Source organism: Dipodomys merriami, unplaced genomic scaffold (assembly GCF_024711535.1).
Source record: "Dipodomys merriami isolate MVZ:Mamm:240054 unplaced genomic scaffold, mDipMer1.0.p SCAF_12, whole genome shotgun sequence".
Classification (NCBI taxonomy): Eukaryota; Metazoa; Chordata; class Mammalia; order Rodentia; family Heteromyidae; genus Dipodomys; species Dipodomys merriami.
Window position 1 is genome coordinate 14,992,260 of NW_027202493.1, and position 24,297 is coordinate 15,016,556.

At 35.2% G+C, this 24,297-nt stretch overlaps 1 protein-coding gene across 3 annotated transcripts in view; it reads right to left on the bottom strand.

Annotated features, from left to right (window-relative positions):
* The window catches only part of Dlc1 (DLC1 Rho GTPase activating protein), a 436,178-nt gene that overhangs the window by 172,555 nt on the left and 239,326 nt on the right, over nucleotides 1-24,297 (bottom strand). For all 3 annotated transcript variants that reach the window (XM_070016284.1, XM_070016283.1, XM_070016288.1), the window contains exon 5: nucleotides 8,503-8,536. In XM_070016284.1, coding sequence (XP_069872385.1) covers nucleotides 8,503-8,536 — 34 coding nt within the window. The remainder of the gene's footprint in view (nucleotides 1-8,502; nucleotides 8,537-24,297) is intronic.

Here is a 24,297-nt window from a genome sequence, read left to right on the forward strand (position 1 = left end):
TCAGATCTCAATGTCCTGAATAGCTAATATTATAGGTATAAGTTTTTTTTTTAAACAAAAGGGTGGATAAGTGGATCATATCATATCATTCTGTATTAACAACTACTCATATTAACTTGGATCACCATTTGCTTAAGTAATTCTGTGAAATCTTTTCTACCTAATTACAGTAATTAGGGCAAAATAGTTTCTTTAATCCATGATCCACTCTCCCCTGGAAATAGCCTGACACATTTTCCACATTGCCTGAATGCTACAGCAAGATTGGCACAAGACTTTTCTCATGCATATTAATGTTAATTGTTCCTTAAATAACTGGGACAAATAACCTGAGAGAAACAATCTAAAAGGAAAGTGTACTTATTTTGGCACATGGTGTCAGAAGTTTTCTTCCAGGATTATTTGGGGCTGGAGGAGAGGCAGGAGATGGTGGTGGGTAGATGTGACAGAAATTTCACAATTCATGGCAGCCCAGAAGCTAAAAAGGGGAGATAGGAAGGGACGAAAGGACCAGGACAAGGCACACCCTTCAAAGACTTACCCCTCCCCTGTCTTCTTCAGTAAGCTCCACATTCTACAGATCTACCATCTCCCAAGAGTCTACTCAAATTTTGGTTAAGTAAGAGCTCTCAGCATCTAGTTGTCTCTGCAAATGCCTTTGTGGGTTTCACGAATTTCCTTAGCATTTATCAGTTGAATCAAGTTGATAAGATTATCCATCAATGTGAGGTTTTAACTGGAAGGAACTCATGGTTTGGTAAAGATCATTTGTGAACACAATCATCATAGGAAGCACTGAATACCATAAGAAAAAGACCAGTGAGTTACTATTTTCATTTCCAGAAGAGATCTGGGAAGAAAACTCCGAGGGCAGGATGTAACATTTGAGTTGAAACTGGTTATGAGGAATTTTCTTGTACCAATGTTGGTTAAAATATAACTGACAAAGGGAAAAATGTTTTATTGGTTCTGGAAAAATAGTAAATTTGTTTCACTTAATTAGCAATCAATTCATTAAAAATAAAAATGAATGGACATTTAGAAAATTATTTTCAAATCTTCCAACACAAGATTTTTGACACTTAAGAATAACTTGTTTATATTTGCCATTGATCTTTGATACTTGAAAGTTAAGAATAGCTTGTTTATATTTGCCATGGATCTCTGATACCTGAAAGTTAATGGCTTTCCTCTCAACAGCCAAGTCAACCACAGACAATGTTTCGTGGCTTGGTTTACATTAGGTTTCAGAAAACAGAGAAGTAATGTGTGGGCATACCCTAAATTATTGCCTCATAAAAATATACAGGCAAATAGAGGCCATAATACTTTGAAAACAAAATGAAGGAAGTGTGTATTTATAAAAATAGAAAAAGTAATTTTCTGAGTGTAAAAGAGAATAAAGAATAGGCAATGTTAGCTATAGCCCAGCCTAGCTAGATAATGATAATTCTCAGATCCTGTGGAACTCTAGAAAAAGGCTGGAGATGTTGTAGGTATATGACCCTCACTTAAAAGTCAGTGAGAAGATTTAACATTTGGCTTGAGAGCATCACCCAAATACAGGGAAGCATTTTCTGGTTTTTAATTTATTTAAAAACTATTAGCTTACTTAAATATTTTTTCTGCTCCTTTGACAGTACTGAGGTTTGAATTTAGGACCTCATGCAAGCTAGGCAGGCACTCTATCAATGAGCCAGTCCTCCAGCCTAAAACATTTATTTACCAAATATTAAACTATTCATCTAAGAGACAAGAAACATCAGTAAAATACAATTATTTCAAGATATTCATAGATGAGTAAGTAAAAGAGCAATGAAATGGATGGTATCTGTACCAAAAGGGAGACATGAAATAGGGATATTTGTTTCAAGCAATTCTCAAATAGGATAGTCCTATCTTTTCCCATCAAATCTTTTTGGATCTGTATGTATTGGAACATAGTTGAGAGTAAAATAGATCACACCAATTAAATCTCTGAGCCAAGCAGTGATGATAAGAAAAGATGAAAAGGAATAGTCTTTCCATTTTAGTTTTTTAGCCATTTCTCTTCTCAGTGATCAAAGGCAGTCAAGAAAATTAATACCAAGAAGAGCAAGTCTGGGCTTTGTTATTTAGTGTGTTTACAGGGAGCAGGGAATGAAATGATGAAGACCTAGATTTTTCCTCACATGTTTGTCACAAAGAGGTGTTTGATTTCCATTTTCTGTCTTTTGCTGGTCACAACACAAAGTCTGGAGAGACTATGACTCTTTTCTATGCCTCTGAAAGGTATCTTTTATAAATGTTTCAGGCTGGAATTACTCATTATCTTGATTTTTAAAACATTTTATAGCCAACCAAATAACCTCAAGGCAGGAGAACAAACATTCTAGGAAAAATGTCCAAGGAATGCAACCAAAACCCGATTCTAAGCCATTAAAAAATGGGATCTTTTCACGTGTATTTGGGATTGGTCTCCAAATAGCACTGTTAATTAATTACTTGACTGAGATATTTAGCAGTTGTAAAGTGAACTAGGGATAATGGAGAGAGAAGGATGCAGGGTTAAATATAAAGCTTCAGAACTATGGTAACTCTAAATCATTAATATTGAAACCAAAGCATCTTTGTGGTTATAAAGCTTTGATTAAAACATCTTTACAGACCATTTGTAACATGGTTGTAGCTGTTTTTTGCTGCAGAACATACAAAAGTAATATTTTTCTTCAAGCAATGGTCTGTACATCTAAACAAGATAACAACACTGAACTTGGAAACAGAGTTTTTTACTCAGAGACTAATTCTAACTGGGAAAGAATTCATTAAAGAGATGATATTGCCATTGGAAACAGAGTTTTTAAAACAAAAAATGCCAGTCATTTCTGCCTAATAAAAAACTGACCATATTTACAAGATACTCTGACTTCATTTTGAATAAGATTTCACATTACTCTATATTACTACTTTTTAAATATATTCACAGTCATATTTTAGTGACTGAAAATGCAGTGCTAATTTTCTAAGATACTATCTTCTATTAGAACAGAAAATGCATTTTAAATCATCATGGTATCATGGGATTCAATATAAATATTTTCTATTTAGGAGGAAGTAAAACACAATAATCATCATGGTTTATTTTTCTGAATTAGTTAGCTTTCTGTGTCTCTATCTCTATCTCTACTTGTCCTCTGTATATTTTTAGAAGACAAATGCATGCCACAGATCTAGGCAGAAGTAGAAAGATTCAGAAATAGAAGATCTATGTTTTGATGTGGGGTAAATAATTGGACCCACTGATGAACCCACCAATAAAGGGATAGAAAGAAAAGAAAATACTGGTGACCATACCAGTGAGGATTCTAGCAGCAGACAGATGTCACATTGTATAGACTAAGGGGAGTTTACTGACAGGATTTTATAAAAGTGTGTTGGGGGGGTGCTAAGACAAGAGAGAAAATGAACTTGCAAACTTACATGGAAGAAAAGGCCACCCAACCTGACTGGGTAGCTGAGGGAATGAAGTACCCACCTCTGATTCACCATCTCTACTCTCAGACTATTGCTGATGCCTCTCATTGCCTGACTGAGGCAGGCATAAAGGTGTGTGTGTGGTGGGGGGGGGGGGTGAGGTAGAGGGTGAATCCGAGGAGGAAACAAACACAGTGCAATAAGTTATGTGTATTGAGGTTACAGATAGGTATGTCAGGAAAGAAAATTCAATTTTATCTTATAGACAATAGGGGGATACAGAGAAAATGGGGAAGCAGTTGAGACGATCCTGTTATGCTTTTCCAAGATAACTCTGATAGGATTAATTCTGATAGAGTAGATGGGTTTAATGATAGCATAAAGTAGAGAAACCTATTCAGGGCAGAGTTGTGAAAGTCCAGTGGAAAGTAGACTGAGCAAAAGCAATGGCTGGAGGGATGGAGGGGGTGGGTGAGAGGAGACAATGTTGACAGGACCCTGTGCACAAGGTGAGGGAGGTGAGGTTTCTGCACAGCTCAATGAGGCCCTGGGCTGTTGTGTAGGCAGCATCCAGTTACCCCAGGTCCTGGGGTAAGGGTGCTAATAGGGCCATGGGAAAATGAGATACTTAGTCTGTATTTCTCAAGGATTAATCCTTTGTGAAGATCGAATATTCCCTGTTCACAAGAGAGAATTTTAATCTCCAGGAAAAAAAGACTAATGAGTGTTAAAGTGAGATCAACTATACTATACTGTGATACCTTACCTTTGCCTCAGTTATCTACTAGGGAAGAATCAGGAAGAACTTGATCTCTCTTCCACACAGACTGATGTTTGCCTGTTAGTTGGTGCCCTGAAGAAGCATTTAGGATCTCTGAACACACACGGACAGGAGTGACACAGCTAGTATCTATGTGACCTGCACACATAGTGGCTCCAGGTGCAAAGAACTATCACAAGACACAGCGACCATTTTGTAGTAGGGTCTATTCATTACCTTTCAAAAAATGGTGGCAGATTGTTTAAAGAAGAGGAATGAGGAAGTTACATAACTTACTCAAGGCTACACAGGAAGCTGATATTTTGGAGAATAAACCATAAATCAATTCTTCCTTCCTTCCTTCCTTCCTTCCTTCCTTCCTTCCTTCCTTCCTTCCTTCCTTCCTTCCTTCCTTCCTTCCTTCCCTCCTTCCTTCCTTCCTTCCCTCCTTCCTTCCCTTCTTCCTTCCCTCCTTCCCTCCTTCCTTCTTCCTTTTCTCCTTCCTTTCTTTCCTTCCTTCCTTCTCCTTCCCCTCCCTGACCCTCCCCTTCTTTTCTCTACAGGAATCAGATATCCTATAGAATAAACATAAACCAATGACCAATTTCTGTCTGTCTCTGTCTCTCTCTCTCTTTCTTTCTCCTTCTCCCTCTATGTCTCATTGGAGGCATACAGACTCCAATGACTACTAGATATTTTATGAAAACATTATATACATTATATAATTATATATTTGGTACTTGTATAATTAATTCCAATTATTAAAAACATAAATTGATTAGACTTCTTTTCAGAACCTAAAAATGCACATTATGAAGTGTTCCTAAAAACAAAACTTATTAGGATAATTTTTTTTCTAGGAAGCTTTTGAATAAGGTAGGTTAAAAAAATTTCAACTGAGGAGAGGAGAAGAGAGAAAAGATTCTCACTTGCTCCCTTTAGGGAGATTTTTCTGGAGTTTGAGTTCAGTTTAGGACAGAGACCAGGCTTTATCACCATACTTTCTTCAAAGAACCTGGAGAGCTGTTTAGAGTATTAAGCTGTTTGGTATGTATTTGGAGAATGACTCCATGGGGTGGGGGGCTGTTTCAACCTGTGTTTCCTCCTGGAGTGTTTGGTCCTCTAGAGGTAGGAGATGTACAGAAGAGTTTTTCCCATTAGGCTGTGTTCTAACACAACAACATGGACGAGAATAGAAGGTGTCTACTGAAGTTCCTTGGAGGCCAATCAGGCAACTGCAGCGCAAGAATGATGACCGGAATGTCCCCAAGTGATTTTCTTTTTTATTTAGAGCTTCAAAAAACCTAATAGAGTTGGTTCCAGTTGGCTTGGATGAGAGGTCAACCAGATTAAAAATAGACTTTCTTATTAAGGAACAATAGGTTACATTCATTTAGGCAGAAAGAAAAAAAAATGACAGGCCTCGGGGTGAGTATGAAGCTTAATCCTATTTATGAGCTCAATTACTCCCTGAGAAGTGAGTGGGCTCTCTGCCTTCAAGGCTGTCCTTCTGCTCCAAAGAAACAGAAACATACAACTCATAGAGCTGGCAACAAGGAGATTTACACTCCTACCTAAAATACTATGTTTTTTAATGCTTTACATCCAGCAATGTAAGGCCTAGAAATATTAAAAAATAGTTTGCTTTCCCTGCTATAGTGCTCGCAACTTTCGAAATAAATCATCTGCTCTTTAGAACTGTCAAACAGTACCATAATTTGCTAAATATTCAAGCATGGCAGTTGAGTTGATAGGCAAATACACTCACTTTAGCAATAAAATTTCTCTTTTATTTATAATTCAATTTTTTATGTACTCTCAAGTGTAGAGCTTGTCTAAGAACTTAAATCAAAATTCTTTCTGGAGTACCTTCTAAAGATCCTAATATTTTGATATGCAAGAGAGCTAGGTTATTTTTCAATCAGTCCAACTTGAGTACTTAAGTATCTCAGTTGGTCACTGCTGGGCCTGGGGCATGGGCAGGTCATATATTACAGTTAATTGGTCTCCCTCTTTACACAATTTCCCCAAATCCTGTATGAATTGGATCTATCCACTTTATTTGTTTGTTTGAGAGACCTTTGCTCTTAAGCCCAGGCTGGCTACAAACATGTGGTCTTCCTGCCCCAGACTTACCTGCTGGGATTATAGGTGTGTACTACCATTCAATCTGCCAACATTCTAATTTGTGCCTTATGAACATCATAAGGGCCAAAATATGTTGTTAACTAACAAGTGAAGTTATGTTCATGTTTTCTTTTGTTGTTGTGGAAAGTTTCCAGGGTTATGAGAAGTATTTCTACTCATACTCTTTGCTTAATCAGACTTTTGTTGTCATCATATTTTGAAAGCATTATGAAACTCCCAAATGAAGTGTTTCTTCCTATTCCTCTGAAGCTACTAAGCGGAAGGAAGACAGCTCTTTGCCTCTCACTCCCTAAATAAGGACATTCCTTCTTCCTCCCCACCAGCCAGCAGTTTACATCCAAATGCTCTCCTTAGGGTCTGAAAGAATTTGCTGACCTTCTGGGATAAAATGAAAACTTTGGCCTGTTACATACTTTGTTTAAATTTCAGCTAATCTGGGTGACTACAGAGAATGTCACAACCTAAGATAAAGCCTACTGAACCATTGATTTCTTCCTTTTTTAACTGGACATCCAAACTAATTTATGTGAAGATTTTGGTACTTTGCAACTGGAATATAAATTTACTTCTTCTTTGTAGTTCATCCATATAATGCTAGAGCATTGCGAAACACAACAAATTTCCTTCTGCATTCACCCATGAGGCCAGCTCAATATTTTTCTCTTATTCTGCAGGCTTTTCACTATTCTTAGAATAAACAAGTCAGATAGACTAACCATAAGAGGCAAATTTAGTATTTCATGCAAGTAAAATGCTTTGTATGAAATCTATTTACCTGTGTAAGTGAATAAATAAATAATGAATATCTTTAGCATAAAAATACTATCAGACAAACAAATGTTTTAGAGTAAAGGTACTTGAAATAATGATCTCTTCTTGTGGATGACCCTCTCCCTTCACTACTGCTCTTCAGCATCACAAATATCTGTGAACCAAGCAGAGGGCTTCACCTTTGGTGGTACATATTCAATATGGTTTTGATTTTTTTTAATTATGAAAATACCGTACAGAGGGGTTACAATTACATGGGCAAGGTAATGAGTACATTTCTTAGCAAGCATTGTAGCCTCCTCCTTTGTTGCCCCTTCCCATCCCTCCATCCCTTCCTATCTTCCCGCTATCCCCCCCCCGCCCCGCCCTGCTTCTCCCTCCCCCCACCAAAGTTGTAAAGTTTGTTTTTCGACATAACGACTGGTACATCTCATTGTTGCTATGGGACCACCTGTACCCCAATTTAAACAATTTTTTCCCTTCCCCTCCACAAATTATACCAACATCAAATACAGTGAAAGCAGGGGTTATATCGTGGGGGAGGGACATACAAAGCAACAAAGAAATAATATTATAAGTGTGTTAGAAACAATCACATGAAAGAAAACACATTTGAATCCTTATCTTGGGGTTCATTTCACCCAACATCAACTTATCTGACCATTTCTGCTTGTCTCAGACATATACTAGTAATTGCAAATAAGGGAAACCATGGGACCTATTGGCTTTGATTTTTTTGTTTTGTTTTATTTCCATTATACTGAGCACATAAAAAAATATTGACAGAGATCAAAAGATTCTTAAAAAGCACAGAATTCCACCAATCCAAGTCTCATCTTTCAGGCTCTGCTTTTCTCATCAGTCTTTCCCCATTTTCTCATAATACTCTTCAATAGTTAAATCATAGAATAGAGCAGGGGAAATATACTACAATTTTTTCCTCAATAGGGTTATTCATGTTGCTTCATAATTATTTTTTACAGTGTTGTATCAACTTTTAACATCAAGTACATCTATTGAAGTGATCACCTAATTATTTAGGAATTAAAAAAATCTTGATAACTACTCACAACCAATTTCCAAAGACCATTCCTTATCATATTGACCAACATTGAATTCTCTTCTTTAAGAAACGAATTGTGGCTGCAGTGAGCTGAGCCTGATTCTATACAATACAATGTTGTGCAACAAAACCGGATATTGTTTGCATAACTTTTAAGCATGGTAGATTTATTTTGAGGAATCCAACAATAACATCTTCACAGACATAGAAGAAATGAACACATTTGTGTATATTAAAGAAGTGTCTAAAAGTTGAAATTCATACTAAAATAGATAAGAGAGAAAACACCACCAAAGTATCAACTCACCAGCCTTTTCCTTATTTGAAAAACTTGGAACAGCCTGAAAAAAAAAAGGAAAGAAGAAAATTATCGTCTTATTAGAAGAAACATTAAAAGAAACATTGTGGTGGTGAAAAGCAAATAGATCCTGATGATAAAAAGATTAGCCTTGTGGCATGAAGGCATTTCATTTGGCTGCAATAGTTAGGCAGCGTAGAAGACAGACTTACCTAAACTACATCCATATCATCTAAAAGACATTGGCAGTGAAGTTAACACTGTGTCAAGTGGTATATTTCTCCTAATTTTGGAAGGCTGAAAAAATAAATTATCTGTTCTGTTTCTGAGCATCTCTGTCCTGCTGCTTATTTTCGGTGTGCATTTACATCTCAAGGATCAGATTTTTCCCCCTAAAGGGAGGATAATCATATGGCTGCTGACAGAAATAAATGGAGTCTCCTATAAAGCATGTGGAGTCTTCATGGTAAAGCTAACTGTCCTTACCATTTACATCTAGGGGCATTGACTAAATGGGTTAATTTTCTTATATAAAGGGTTAAAAGTTCCACTTTGCCACTTTTATTATCATCACTAATTTCAAAAAAGGCGTCAGAATGAGATGTTTCAAAAAACTTCAAAGTGTGTCTAGTGCTATTCTCTAAAGATACCCTGAAACAAATTATGAAATTTTTATTTCTGTATGAAGTGCAGCTACCCATAGGGACATTAACTTGTAGTGGACATTTGTATAATCTTAGGATTTATACAAAATTCTACCCACAGGTACAGACATATAGATATATACTTATCTATATGTATATATAGATTTATATATGCATATCTCTATCTATCTATCTATCTATCTATCTATCTATCTATCTATCTATCTATCTATCTATCTATCTATCTATCTATCTATCTATCTATCTATCTATCTATCTATCTATCTACCTACCTACCTACCTACCTATCTATCTATATGTACATACATAGGTCTGATAGTGATGCCTTCCCCCAGCTTTAAGAACAAAGTCTACAGAGTCAGAGTAAGAAAAGAAAAGAAGCATGCCTAAGTGGGTGACTGTGAATGTGTATATATGGGTATATAAGTATATATGTGCATGTGTGTGTGTGTATATGTTTGAGAGAGAAGTGTGTGTGTGTGTGTGTGTGTAGTGTATGCGCGCGCGCAAAGAGAGAGAGAGAGAGAGAGAGAGAGAGAGAGAGAGAGAGAGAGAGAGAGAGAAAGGGGGAGAGAGAGTTCACTCTAAGCACACTACTACTGTGGATTAAATACTTAGGAAAATAGCGTCTATTTTCATTTCCCAAAACTTGGAATATTTAGGTGCTTATACTTTTACAAGATGATTACTGCTAAGATGATCACCCTTAGAATTTAAGTAGTCAGGAGATTGATTTTAAAAATAAGGTAAATTTAAGGTAAATAAATAAGGTAAAATAAATATAATGAATAATAAAAATAATAAAAATATTAAAAAATAATAAAAAAATAAAAAAATAAAATAAGGTATTTTAAAAATAAGGTAAATAAATAAAGATGACCCAATGGATAAAATATACAGGAGGGATTTGTTCTAGAATGACTGATCTAAACTAAAAGATTGTTACATAATCTCAGTCCATATCTAGTTGTTCAGCACTTGCTCTTTGGGTGTGAACATCAACTCTACATCCTATATGGAAGTTGTATCCGTGTCACTTTATTAAATGTCAATGTGGAAGATCAGGTTTAAAGAGCAAGCATTGAATAGTTGGCACAGACTTCCAGCATCTAGACCTTCTAAACCATCTAGAACTTCTCTGATTCAATATAATGGGAACGCTATTGCTCCTCTTATAAAAAGCTATTGTATAGTTTTGGTGATATTTGTTACTCTCTATGTATCTCTTTTAAAGAGTATTTTAAAGTGGAATTAAATATATTTATTGCTAAATAATTAAGTCTATCTAAATATTGCTAAATATTAAGTCTATCTCACAAATTTATCTTTGATCAAAAGTTTTAAACTGGTTTCTGTTTGGGGAAAAAGTAAACAGATCACAAAATCGTTAAGAATTACTTTCAGGCCAGGCACAGATGACTCATGTCTGTAATCCTAACTACTTCAGCAGGCTGAGATCTGAGGACAGCAGTTCAAAGCTAGCCTGGTCAGGAAAGTCTGTGAGACTCTTAACTCAAATTAACCACAAAAAAACCCCCCAAAAGTTGAGCTGTGGCTCAAGTGATAGAGTACTAGCATTAAACAAAAAAGCCTATGGATGGCACTTAGGTCCTGAGTTCAAGCCCTGGGACTGGCACAAAGAAAAAAAGAGAGAAAAGAAAAATCACTTTCAATGATCGACAAAGTTAAGGTAGATGATAGGAAATTAAAGATTGTTCATGCAGGAAGTTCTACACACAATCTATACTCAGTGCTTTGTAAATATAACACACAGTTTTAAACTTCTGTCTACCTAAATTCACTCAGTCCTCACAACAATCCTGGAAACTCCTGGAAATTACTGTAAGTTTTACATAGTCACACAGCCAGTAATGGAAGCCAAGATACACCCACTGGTGTGTTGACTTCTGAGTTTACACTGATCCGAGCGCCCTGGAATGAAAGAGGAAACTGGTTTGAAGGGATTCCATGACAAGACATTGACTCAGATAACAAAATATTTATGCATAAATATTTGTTTCAGACAGTTAGAAATTGTGTAAGTCATCTCTGACTTCTTTTAACAGCATGTTCCAAATTACAAGTTGAATATTAATGAAGACAGGCCTTTTACATATTATATATGATTATAAAAATCATTTTATATATGATTATAAAAATACCCTAGCATTTATATTATTTGGTAAAAATGTGAACAGTGAGTTGGATTATGAAGCAAAAATATTTTAGCTTTCATATACCCAATGCCAATATTTCACAATTGCTTTATGATCACACTGTTCCGTACAAGTCTTTGTACTATGGAATCTCACTTCCATTCAGTAATGGAATAATATTCTGTGGTGAAAAGATAGTCAAAGTTTGTTGTGCTTAGGATTTTTTTTTTAAATGTCTCTTTTTATAGTAAGACAACATAGATCATTCCTACCCAAGAGATGACCCCCTTTCAGTCTGTTGTTTCTCATACTTGCCAAAAAGTAAAATAAAAAAATAAAGACGACATACTACAAACAGCTGGTTAGCTCCTGGATGATTTTATTTGAAAGTAAATTATTTCTCTAGAAAATGATTTATGAATAAATTGATCACATTTGTCAAATTTTCCAGGAAGGAATGGTACTAAAGCAAGTAGAAAATGCTGATGTTTAATTTTCAGTTAAATAGAAAGATTTGTTGATTCTTAATTACAGGCCCTCACATTATCCTAATTACAAAACCCTTAGGTAAGTATTTTTGTGAGATTCACAATTTAGTTCACACAGTTACATAAGAGGACAAAGGACAGTTCTGTGGCCTGGATTTGCTTGATCATTTCTTAAGTGGCCTTCGGAGGAAGGAGTAGGTAGTAGATAATAGGAACAATTCAAATGGAAATGAAGTAGCTGTCCATTAGAAAGACACTTCCCATGCAAGTCATTTGTCCACATCAATATTAAGAAGGTGTTTATCTAATATTTGGAATTAGCATACTAACTGCATGTCTACAGGTATAGTTTAAATAATAAGTCTCATTGCGTATGAGAAAACTCCCCCAGAACACATATTTTTGAATTTGTTAGGGGCTTTGGCTAATTGCTGCCATATGTTTCACTTGAACTGCATCCTCAGGAAGTGATTTAACATTCTAGCAATAAAGCAATTAAATAGGACTTTCCTGCTGGCCATATGGGTTTGCTGTAACTTCATATTTTCTTCTATTGTTTCTCAATGGAACAAAGGGAAGTCTACTAATAACTTCCAAATGAGAGGAGAAAAAAATCATTCATAAACACTTCCTATTCTTCTCTGTGATAATCAAATGATACAAAGCAACCATTTCTACCCCTTCCAAGCACACCTAATTTATCAACCATAGATTTTTTTTCTTGAAGTTTATCTGTCCAAGTCTTCTACATGAAGTTTTAACAATTCCTCATAAAGAAAAACCTTTAGTAAAAGAGTAGGAAGCAATTTGCTTTCTCTTAATGAGATCTCTTGAAGCTGTGTGTGGGAGCTGAGCCTATGTGAATGTCTGTTTTTTGGGCAATGAAATATGGTTGGGGAAATGCTGACTTTGACATGACTTGTAAGATGTTATAGACATGTGTTGATGCTTTTGATCTGCTGCTTAGGAGGCTTTCTGCACTTTCAGGAGGAACTTGACCTGACACCTTTGAGGAATTTACAGCAACCACACAAAAGCTTCTAACATAAATAGCAGCATAAGTAAGAGGTGTAATATCAGAATCCACTTTAGTGAAAATGACATTTGACACATTCTAACATACCCAATTTATTCTCTATGACTTTAGGTTAAAAAAGACCTGACTTTTCTTCTATAGTATTTTTTAAAATTAATAACCTATTTTCCTCATTTGTGGAAAATATTTTCCTTTTATTTCTTTGGCATTAGCACAGTAGATTGCCACTACCAGGAAGGCCATTTGAAGATCAGTCTCTTAAGAGAATGTACAGCTATGATAGACTAAAGATTGTATTTTTCTCTCTTTTTTTTTTGTTGGTCGTGGGGCTTGAACTCTGGGCCTGGGCGCTGTCCTTCAGCTCTTCAGCTCAAGGTGAGCCCTCTACCACTTGAGCTACAGCGCCACTTTTTTCTCATTTTTTAAATGAAGAAAAATTTTGGTACTATGTACTGTCCTTGAAGCCACAGCTCCACTTTTGTTTTTTTGGGGTTTTTTTTTTTGGGTGGTTAACTAGAGATGAGAATCTGAAGAACTTTCCTGCCTGATCTGGCTTTGAACCACAATCCTCAGATCTCAGCCTCCTGAGTAGCTAAGATCACAGGCCATAGCCACTTGAATTTGGCTCCTCTACTTATCTTTAAAAAATGTTTTAATTCAAAGAAGAATTAGCAAGAGTATACGTTATTCCTTTTACTTTAAAACATTAACTTTGTTCTGGCATTCTCAATACCGTATATATTTATATGTGTAAATTAGATACCATGTTTATGTTTTGTATATTTTTATTTATGCTCTTAAAAAGCTGAATGCTAAAACATTTCACTCATATCCATCTTGGTTATATTAATTATCATCAATTATCTTCAAGAAACCTAAAGCTATTTTCATAATTCTATACCTGTATGTTGATTGTATTATCAAAAATCTACTGATATTCTCATAGTTTCAAAATATACAACTTACAAATCTTTGATAGACCAGAGTTTCTAATAGACTCTCAGAATGCATACTAATATATGAAAATAGTAAAAAGAATAAAGATTAAAACTACTTAAATGATATACACATATATCACAATGATATACACATTATGACAAACTGTAACTTTGTTCAGTGAACTGGAATGTATTCTTATCAAATATTGCTTCATGTAAGTGGGTTCTTGGCTGGGACCCAGGAATATTTTTGTTGTAGATATTCATGGTGGTAGTAGTCACTGACAAATTTGATGTGAAATATATATCTATGTGTTCAGAAACAATAATGTCCATGATCTTGGAATAAGTCACAATATAGATTTTACTCTGCTGGAATGTGAAAGTTTTCTAATGTTTCCTGGTCTAATGAAGTTTATCACTTGAGGCGTGAGAGTAGACAGAATCTACTACAGTGACTGGAATCTAAGAAAAAGAAAGAAAGAAAGAAAGAAAGAAAGAAAGAAAGAAAGAAAGAAAGAAAGAAAGAAAGAAAGAAAGAAAGAAAGAAAGAAAGAAAGAAAGAAAGAAAAAAAAGAAAGAAAGAAAGAAAGAAAGAAAAGAAAGAAAGAAAGAAAGAAAGAAAGAAAGGAAGGAAGGAAGGAAGGAAGGAAGGAAGGAAGAAAGGAAGGAAGGAAGAAAGGAAGGAAGGAAAGAAAGAAAGGAAAGAAAGGAAGAAAGGAAAGAAAGGAAGAAAGATAGGAACTGAAAAAAAAACTCCATAAGAACTTCCTGAAATGAGAATACTAATCAAATAATGACAAAACAATTGGTATTTTAAAAATTGTGGCTAGTTACTAACATTGAGATCTTTTACAATGCTCACTTCTTTGAAAATAGATGCCTGAGTAGATTCCTGTCTTTGTTACCATTGCTAATATATATAATATATGCATTTATGATTATATGATTATATATGCATATTATACATATATTTCATAAAATATTTTATATTAATGAATTAATATTAATGAATAAATATATTAACACATAATATAAATTTATTAAATATATTAATATTAATACATATAGAATATAATACAATATGTATATATTAGATGTTGTTTATAAAATAATACACCATTATATTCATATATTATATATAGATATTATATAATATGTACATATTATATTATTATTAATCACTAAAATATTGACAGCTTCTAACATGTAAGGAAATGATGGGTAATTTTGAGATGAACTTATGTTGGGGCCTTTTAGTTAATTGCTTTTGGTAGTAGGATATGTATTCTAGGATTTATCTCTTCAGCTCCCAAGGTATGGACTCCAACTCAATTTCCACTCAATAATGAATGGGAAAGTCTTAAGAACTACTGATGTATCCTGAATGCCAATCTTAGTACCAGAAAATTCCATTGCAAAATGGACAATGCATTCTGAGTCTTCTGTGATATGTAATTTAAGGCACGGACATATTTTCAACTTAGGATAATGGTTAAAAGGGTTACAATCACAAAAAATAAGGAAGATGAGATTAAAAATAACAGTAAGCCACATTGGTGATAAGCAAAGACAGGAGGATTGCTACTTTGGAAGTAAGAAAATAATGTCCAGGTTGAATACAATTTGCACACTAAGCATAAAAGTAAAGACTATATAGACAGGGCATTTTCACAGCAAATAAGATTTTGATTTCATAACTAAGTAAACATTTTACAGAATGTATTTTCAACAAATATTTATACAAATCTGGGTAGAATATAAGAAATGAGAGGGAAGAAAGTGTATTAGAATCCAAAGAGGAGAAGCTAAGATGAAATGACCACATACCAGATCCCTGAGGCACTAACCTCCATGTTTTTCTGGGTCTATGGAGGGAGAGTGAGAAGAGATGGAGAGGGCCTGGATTAAAGGTGCTGGGATGAGCCCCAAAGAGGGAGAGTATAGCAATTCCTTTATTACAGGTGATTTTACCTTCTAAAGTTTCAGTGACCCAAAGTTGACCATAGTATAAAAGTATTAAATGGAAAATTCCAGAAATAAGAAATTCATGAGTTTATGTTAGGGACCATCCTGGGTAGGAGTGAAATCCTGTGCCATCTTTATCCATACCAACTCATCCCACCTGTGATGTGAGCGGCCCCATTGCCCAGTGTATACATATGCACCCTGTCTGTTAATCACAACCTGGCTGTTCCAGCTGTCAGCGGTGTCACACTTGCCTTTAAAAGCAACCCTTACCCTATGTAATGTTCCTTCCAAGGTACCAATAGTGCTTCTGGCAATTTGAATGTGCCATTCATGCTTTCTCTAACCGAAAGGGTGAATGCTCTCAATTTAAGGAAAAGAAATCTATGTGAGGCAGCTCAAGTCTACCATAAGAATGTATTATATGCTTAAGAAAGTTCTCCAATCTATTGTTAGTTTTTCTTTTCTTTCTATGTCTACTTTTCCAATTAATATATTATGCTGTCATAAGAATATATATATATATATATATATATATATATATATATATATATATAAAACCTTTAACATATAATTTGAGGACTCCAATGAGAGGTCTTGGAACATAGCCCCTTCAGATAAAGGAAGACTAATGTATTAAAAAAAGATTTTTTTTTGGTGTCAGTCCTATGGCTTGAACTCATGGCTTGGGCACTGTTCCTGTGTTTTGTGCTCAAAACTAGTGCTCTACCACTTGGGCTTCAGTTCTACTTCTGGTGTTTTAATGGTTAATTGGAAATAAGAATCTTATGGACTTTTCTGGCTTCAAACCATGAAGCTCAGATCTCAGCCCCTTGGCTGATTATAGGCATGAGCCACTGGAACCCAGGTTAAAAAAAAAAGACTTTGAATCAGGATCTGCATTTACAAGAGCAGGAAGAACTTGAGAATGAAGGAATATCGCCCCTTCCCACACACTCTTCCAGTTTTTCCCACCCATCCCCACTCACAAGTTGTATAGTTCATTTTGAACATAGAGTCCAGTGAGTACCACTGCTGCATTTGTTCATTTTTTCTTGCTCCATTTCTGTGTCCTTTCTAACCCTCCCAAAGATTAATAAATGAACAAATAAGAGAAGAACAAAATAAAACAAAAACAACAACAAATGAAAAACCTCTTGTTCTCATTTCCTGGAGTTCGTTTCCATACATATTATTTTGTATGATCAGATGCAGGTAGCATTTTGTTTTTGTGTTCCTCTCCTAAGAGTATCCTCCTTTGGCCCCACTGTGTGTAAATGCCTAGAGTCTTGTATAATTTATCATATCCCTATGTATTTTAGGCCTAGCTTCTGCACATGAGAGAAAACATGGTGTTTTGTCTTTCAGAACTTGGCATAGCTCAGTTAACAGGATTTGGTGTAGGTCCACCATGTGATACTCTTGCTAGGCAAGTATACTACCACATAAGCCATGCCCTCAGCTAAATTTCTATTATTGTTTAAAATAAGAAACACCTTTACTTCAAAATTAGTTATTTATAACCTCTCCTGGAAACGATTCACACTGAATTCACATAAATCCAAGTGAGAGAGGTGACCCATATTATGCATCTTTTACAGGACTTCAGTAAAAATACAACAATTACCATTAAATCTATTTTTAATTCCTATAAATATTTCTTTAGTATTTGGGTCAAAATTTCATTAATAAGTGATGCTTTTTCATGATTCTCTACTCTATGAGTCTTGAGAACTAGTAAATTAAAGACATATGGGGTAGGCCAAAAAGATTGCTATTCAAATGCATATTGAACATGTACTTTTGTTTCAAGAACTGTAATAAAATTTACTTTTTATAAAGATGGAAATCAAAATTGCTTTTATTAAGTGTTTTTATTTATTTATCAAACCATTTAAGATATTGACTGCTATTTTGACTCATAACATTGGTTGAATAGCCTTGATGGTTTTAGTTTTGAAACATATCCATATCCATATTACTAAAATAAACAAATGATCTTCTTACTTGTTTTAGGTCTGTGTTTGAAACCTTTCTGCTCTACTTAGTATGCAAACACGTTGAGATAAGACCTATAGTATTTTAACCTATTTTTATCCCTAGTAAACTTTATTTGGTTGGATACAATTACAACATTGAATTTTAATTATAAGCATAGATTTTATATGCATCTGATATTTTAATACATAATTAGACCCAGTTTAGGAATTTGATGGGGTGCGGCAATCCTGGGTTTTGAACATAGAACCTTGAGCTTGAAAGGCAGGTACTCTACTACCTGACCCAGGCTGCCAGCCATCTTTCTGTTTTACATTCATGATTTTCAAGGTGGCCTCTCCCCATGCCCAGGCCAACCTGGGCTGCAATCCTAGTTATGCTTTCCTGAGTTATTGAAGATAACAGCCATTAGTTACATTGGAGTCTCATGAAATTTTATGCTTAGCCTGGTCTTGAACCACAATCCCCCAATCTCTACTTCCTAAGTAACTAGGATTACTGACTTGAGCTACTGCACTGAGCATTAATTTAGTATTGATACTGAGAATTAAGAGACTCACATCAAGTGTAAAAACCCAAATAGGCCTAAATATTTTAGACCACAATTTTCTTAAGATTATCTTTTATATACATCTACTGAGCTATGATCAAACTAAAATTTATCTTATTCCTAAGTAAGTTAGGTGTTTTAAAGCTTTTTAAGTGGTAGTTTAAGATTCAAATAATTAATTTATCCCTAATATAAAGAATAACATTTTTTTGCTAAAATTAAATAACATTTTCTTTTGTGGTAAATCAAGTGGGAAAACAACAACAACAACATTGAACTGTTCATTCTTTACTGTTCTAATTCTCTTTCATTATTTCTGACAATGAAGCCTTATGCTTTTACTAATTTATAATTATTGAGCTACATTTACCTGTTAAATGAAAACAGGGACGATGTATAGCATAGTAAGATTTGCTTCCTACCCTTAAGAAGCAGAGTTTTTAACAAATACTGATATGAGTATACATAGTCAGTCATGTTTATTCATAACATATGCAGTAATATATATATATATATAGAGAGAGAGAGAGAGAGAGAGAGAAAGAGAGAGAGAGAGAAAACAAGCAATACAGCAGGATGGATACCTTATTGTTCTTGGGTATTTACTTATATTGTTTTAGTTCATTCTCATAGTCAACCTATAAGTCTTATATGCCATTTTGGTAGCCATTTCATTAAATGGTGATAGTATTTGAAAAACAATACTCCAGAGGCATGCTAGGTAAATCTATCTGGAGAGTTGTCTTTATGTCCTATGAGATAGCTAGTATATCTTGATATCTTAATATCTGTAATGTTTTGGATGAGTTATAAACATCCAGAAGATGCTGCTAAGTATAGTAGGGGTAGATCTATGAATCAAGAGTAGTTAATGCAGATTTTGACTAATAGGCTGCATATTTTTCTTTGAAACATCTCAGGTTGACCCATTGTAACAATGAAATGTACAAGACACTATGTTGAAAATGAACTTTACAGGGCTGGGAAGGTGGCTCAGTGGTAGAGCGCTTGCCTTGCATGCCTGAGGCCCTGGGTTCGATTCCTCAACACCACATAAGCAAAAAGAAAAAGCCAGAAGTGGCACTATGGCTCAAGTGGTAGAGCGCTAGCCTTGAGCTGAAGGGCTGAGGGATAGCGCCCAGGCCCAGAGTTCAGGCCCCACGACCGGACCCCCCCCCAAAAAAGAAAATGAACTTTACAGCTTTGGGGGTGGAGGAGTTGGGGAGGTGGGGAGGGAAGGGATGGTAGAGGAAAAACAAAGGAGGGAGTAACAATGCTCGATATGAAATGGACTCATTACCTTATTCATGAAACAGTAACCCCTCTATACAGTATCTTTACAATAAAAATATATATTAAAAAATCTTGCTTTAGAGTGAAATCTAGTCATATTTACTTTGAAAATTTATTAATGCTGTGGCTCATTTCTAACAAGGCAATTCTCAGAAATACCTCTAAAAACAAGTTCAAGATTTCTCTTAGCTGGTATCACTGATGATTAGGCAAAAGACATGTTCTTTAACATTCTTCAAGAGTAATGGCAGATATAACGGCAGACATGATGACTTTATCCCAGCTATTCTGGTGATTGAAGTAGGATAATTGAGAAAGACAGACCCAGAAAAACTACAAGACCCTATCTGAAAACTATGAGTGAATGAACTGGTAGTGTATAGCTCAAGTAGTAAGTGCTTGCCTACCAACCATGAAATAAAAGATTTAAAAAATACTCTTAACTTTATCAGTATAACATAGGTTTATTTTCCTTTTCTTCTTTTTTTTTGGGGGGGTCAGGTTGTGGGGCCTGAACTCTGGGCCTGGGTGCTATCCTTCAGCTCTTCAGCTCAAGGCTAGCACTACCACTTGAACCCAGGGCCTCATGCATGCAAGGCAAACGCTCTACCACTGAGCCACCTTCCCAGCCCACCCTTTTCTTTTTCTATTTAATATTTAAGTGAGACCTTAACACACCAACTATAAGTTATATACTTCTGCTTATGAAATGAAAAGTGGAAGGTTATTATTATTATAATGGTTTTAGATTATATTCTTTGTATACTATATACATGTATAGTCTTCACTAAACTTAAAAATTCAGAATTTAAAGCAATCAAAATACAACTGCAATTGTGTTTTCCTTAGGGAATATCAAAGGTGTTTTGTTTGTGGGTGTAGTGTGTTTTTATTTTTAGGATGAATATTGTAACATGAAGTACCTTTGACAATACTATGGTGATGATCCATTGTTTTCTCTCAGATAATCCAAATAATGGGTTGACTTGTTTAAATACAGTACTAAGGAATAGTTTGAATTTCTTGGAGTTACACAGGGACATAAATTAACCATATAGAAAACAGAGATAAACATTCAGAATGAGGATTCTGAAAGACAAAATTTCTTTGTAGACGTCTTCAACTGACGGCAGTTACTCTCTGAAACAATTGAGGAGAAAGGAAATAAGACCAAGACAAATTTCACAAGTTGCTCAATGTTGGGTTTCTTGTTGCTGTGGTTCATTTAGAGCTCTGGGAATCTGAGATGGAGGCAGAAATGAGGGTCATGAGCTTTTGCTTTTCAAACCAGAGCCAGGCTGTGAAGAAGCTGTTGGAAGGCTTCTTGTATGCCAAGAAGGCATAGTGTAATGCATTGATGTTTTTCTCTTGCTTCCCATAATCATAGTAAATTGTGAAATAAAACTACAACCATTCTTAAACACTTGAACATGTTTTGGGACAATACTTCTGTGCACACACAGAGAAAAATCTCAGAGGGCCATGAAGTTGTTTACCACATAAAAGGGGGCTGAGGAGTGGGTGGTTTCTGAAGCTTCATCATAAGGTGGAGACATAAACGAAGCAGGCTGTCAGAGAATCTTTCTTAGTAAACAATTAATCTTTCATATGAAGACAAACAGCTGCTGAAAGTTTTGGAAAATGCTGGAGACGTTTAGGAGTTTATGGAAAAAGAACTTTTGACACTATCATGGGTGAAAACTGAGACTGAAAATTTTTCATGACAAGTGGATACTAAAAGGAAAGAATGTTTTCTTGCATTCCCCTTTAAAATAAGTAGTGCCTTATATTTCTTACAAATTAAAGTAAAAAATGGCTCTAGCAACCGATTATTTGATACATCCGAAGACAGGATTACATGGAAAAAAGGAAGGTAAAAAAAATTATGAAATACAGGCTCTGAGAAAAGGAAACCACTGACTGAGAACCTGAGAAACATTTGATAGCAAGAAGATTCAGCTTTTTACTTCACAATGACTTGCAATGTTTTAAAGCAGGTCTCTACTATCAGCTGACTTCCACTCACGAGTTTGTGACATGCACAGAACATACAAAGGCATTCAGAAAATAGAGGAGTCCCCTTTATTTGGGGCTTTGTTTACCATGGCTTTCAATTACTGGTGGTCAACTTCTATTTGAAAATATTAAATGGAAAAATCCCAGAAAGAAGCAGTTGATAAATTCTAGACAATGGTGTTCTGCATTGAACAACATGAACTCCCAACCCCCTGCTTCATCCTGTATAGGAGCAGGGGTCATCTCTTTGCCCAGTGTGCCCACTTTGTATCCCTAACCAGACATTGGTCATTTAGAAGTAAATGTATTCCTGTGTATGAGTGTGTGGTACTATCTGAAGTTTCCAGTATCAACTAGGAGAGGGGTTTCTTAGACTATCTCCTTTCCATACAATATAGTTGCTATTACACATTTGACCATGCATATAATATTTCCTCACCCCAACTGAAGCCAATTAATTAATTTAGACAAGCAACCATGGGTTCCAATATCTCTTTTCCATTGGGCTTACCAAGAGAGCCTGCTAATTATCTTAAGTAACAAATTATCTTCAATAACAAAAAGATAGAACTGAGGCTCTTCGGTTTTTCCATTCTGGAAGTGGTTCTTAAAATGTCATATTCATTATAATCACTCAACTCCCAGGATTTTCTGATTCCATGATCCAGTTGGTGTACCCTAGAGCTTAAGAATTTATATCTTCTACAAATTTTCAGGTGGTGGTGGTGCTATTGCTCTGAGCAAGAACTCACTGGTCTGGTTTGATTAAGTGTTATGAAATAAGGTGGTGTAGATGGTTTTGTGATCACCCAGGAAAAACAGAGACAGGTAGCTTGTAATAGTAGGTAGTATAGAGCAGGCATTGAAGAATGATGTCAGCAAAATGGGATCTGACCAAAGACCATTGTCAAGGCTAATGTTCAAAACTGCTCTGCTTAAAAGAAATGTAATTTTATTTTACTGGTGTTTTGAACCCTTACTGTTAAGCATCAATCATTTTTTACTTCTTACCATCCTTTCTCTATCATACAATCACCATACAAACTGTACACTGTGACAGGCATCAGGAGTATTAATTTTGAATAAGGGTTGATATCAACTCTGCCATGGAACTCACAGCACAGTGATAAAGACAATATTAAATGAATCATCAAACAAATAACCAATATTGTGGACGGTGCTACAAGGAAAAGTTCAACAAGGGTGACCTCACTTAGCTTTCCTAGCAAGTTGGTTTAATGTAACACCTAGAAATTAACTAGGTGAAATATGGATGGAAGAGTGTTACATAGAGTGGGGCTCATTTCAAGAAGCTCAAGGCTAGGAGTCTTGGCTTCTTTGGAACACAAAACTAGAATGGTGGGGCTGGAGTAAAAGAATACAGAAAGGATGGCTATAGATAGGAAAAGGGAAGACACTTCTGATATGAGATGGACAGTCAATAGAGTCAGTGGTGAGAGGTGAGAAGGAAGATGTGGTCACTTGGTCTAGCAATATGGAAGCGGCTGAAAAATTCAGCAAGAGGAGAGGAAGAAATGTCGTGAGCAAGTTGAAGAGTGAGTAGGAGGGAGGCAGTGAAGATATTTATTCACTTTGTCATTGATGCAGAAATTGGTCCATCTAATTCATTCTATGAACCAATATTAAGGGAAGAAAATTCATCCCTGGAAAAATAGGAAGGAACAAGTTTCTGCCTCATGATTAGGGGAGATAAACCAAACATTATCTCCTCATGTTCTCTCTCCAGAGTGATTATTCAAACAAACAATTGTGGGTCTGGATTTGTGACTGTTGCTAGTATCACAGAAGTTCCCTAATTTTTTTTTTTTTAATTTCAAGATATACAGCCAGAGGAAATGATACTCTTGGTACAATGAATGGAAGAATGTTAGAATGCATCCCGTTGTTGGTTCAAGCCTATGTGGTAATGGAATCCCTAGTCTTCCCTAGATGGGTTCAACCTATCACTATTTCAACCTATGATTCTATTCATATCTAGTTCTGTTTTCCCCCATAAAAATTATGGCTCATTTTTGGGGAGGGTAAGGGAGAGCACAGAAATGGAGGCACAAAGGGTGAATAAATGCAGCAGTGTTACTCACTAGACACGATGTTGAAAATGAACTGTACAACTTGAGGAGAGGAGTCAAGAGGGAAAAACTGTTAGAAAAGGAAGAAAGAAGTGATACTGTTCAAAAAGAAATGTACTCATTACTTGACTTATGTAACTAACCCCTCTGTACATTATTTTTACAATAACACTAAACAATAAACATATAAAAATAACACAAAAATATATTGAAAAACAAAATATATTTTAAAACAATAGAAATGTTAAAATATAAAAATATGACTCAAAAGACCTAGAAGAAAGGACTTTTAGAAAGGATCATTTTTCTACCCATATTTTGGGGTGACTTTGTTTTGGGGGTATATGTTGATGTCTGATCTGATCTATGATTAGAAATCTTCCATTATCTGCATAGATTTATCTGATATGCTGCTAATATCTTTTTATATTATATAATTATAATTTTATGTTTTATTTTCCCAAACTAGACTCCAACATCATTAAGGACAGAAGCTTTGTATATATTTTCTCTTTCCCATAGAAATGTACTATCATTTATGTGGAAAGTAATGTTTATTGACTGATAATTACACAGACATGTGAAATATAGATTTAATGTCCAGGC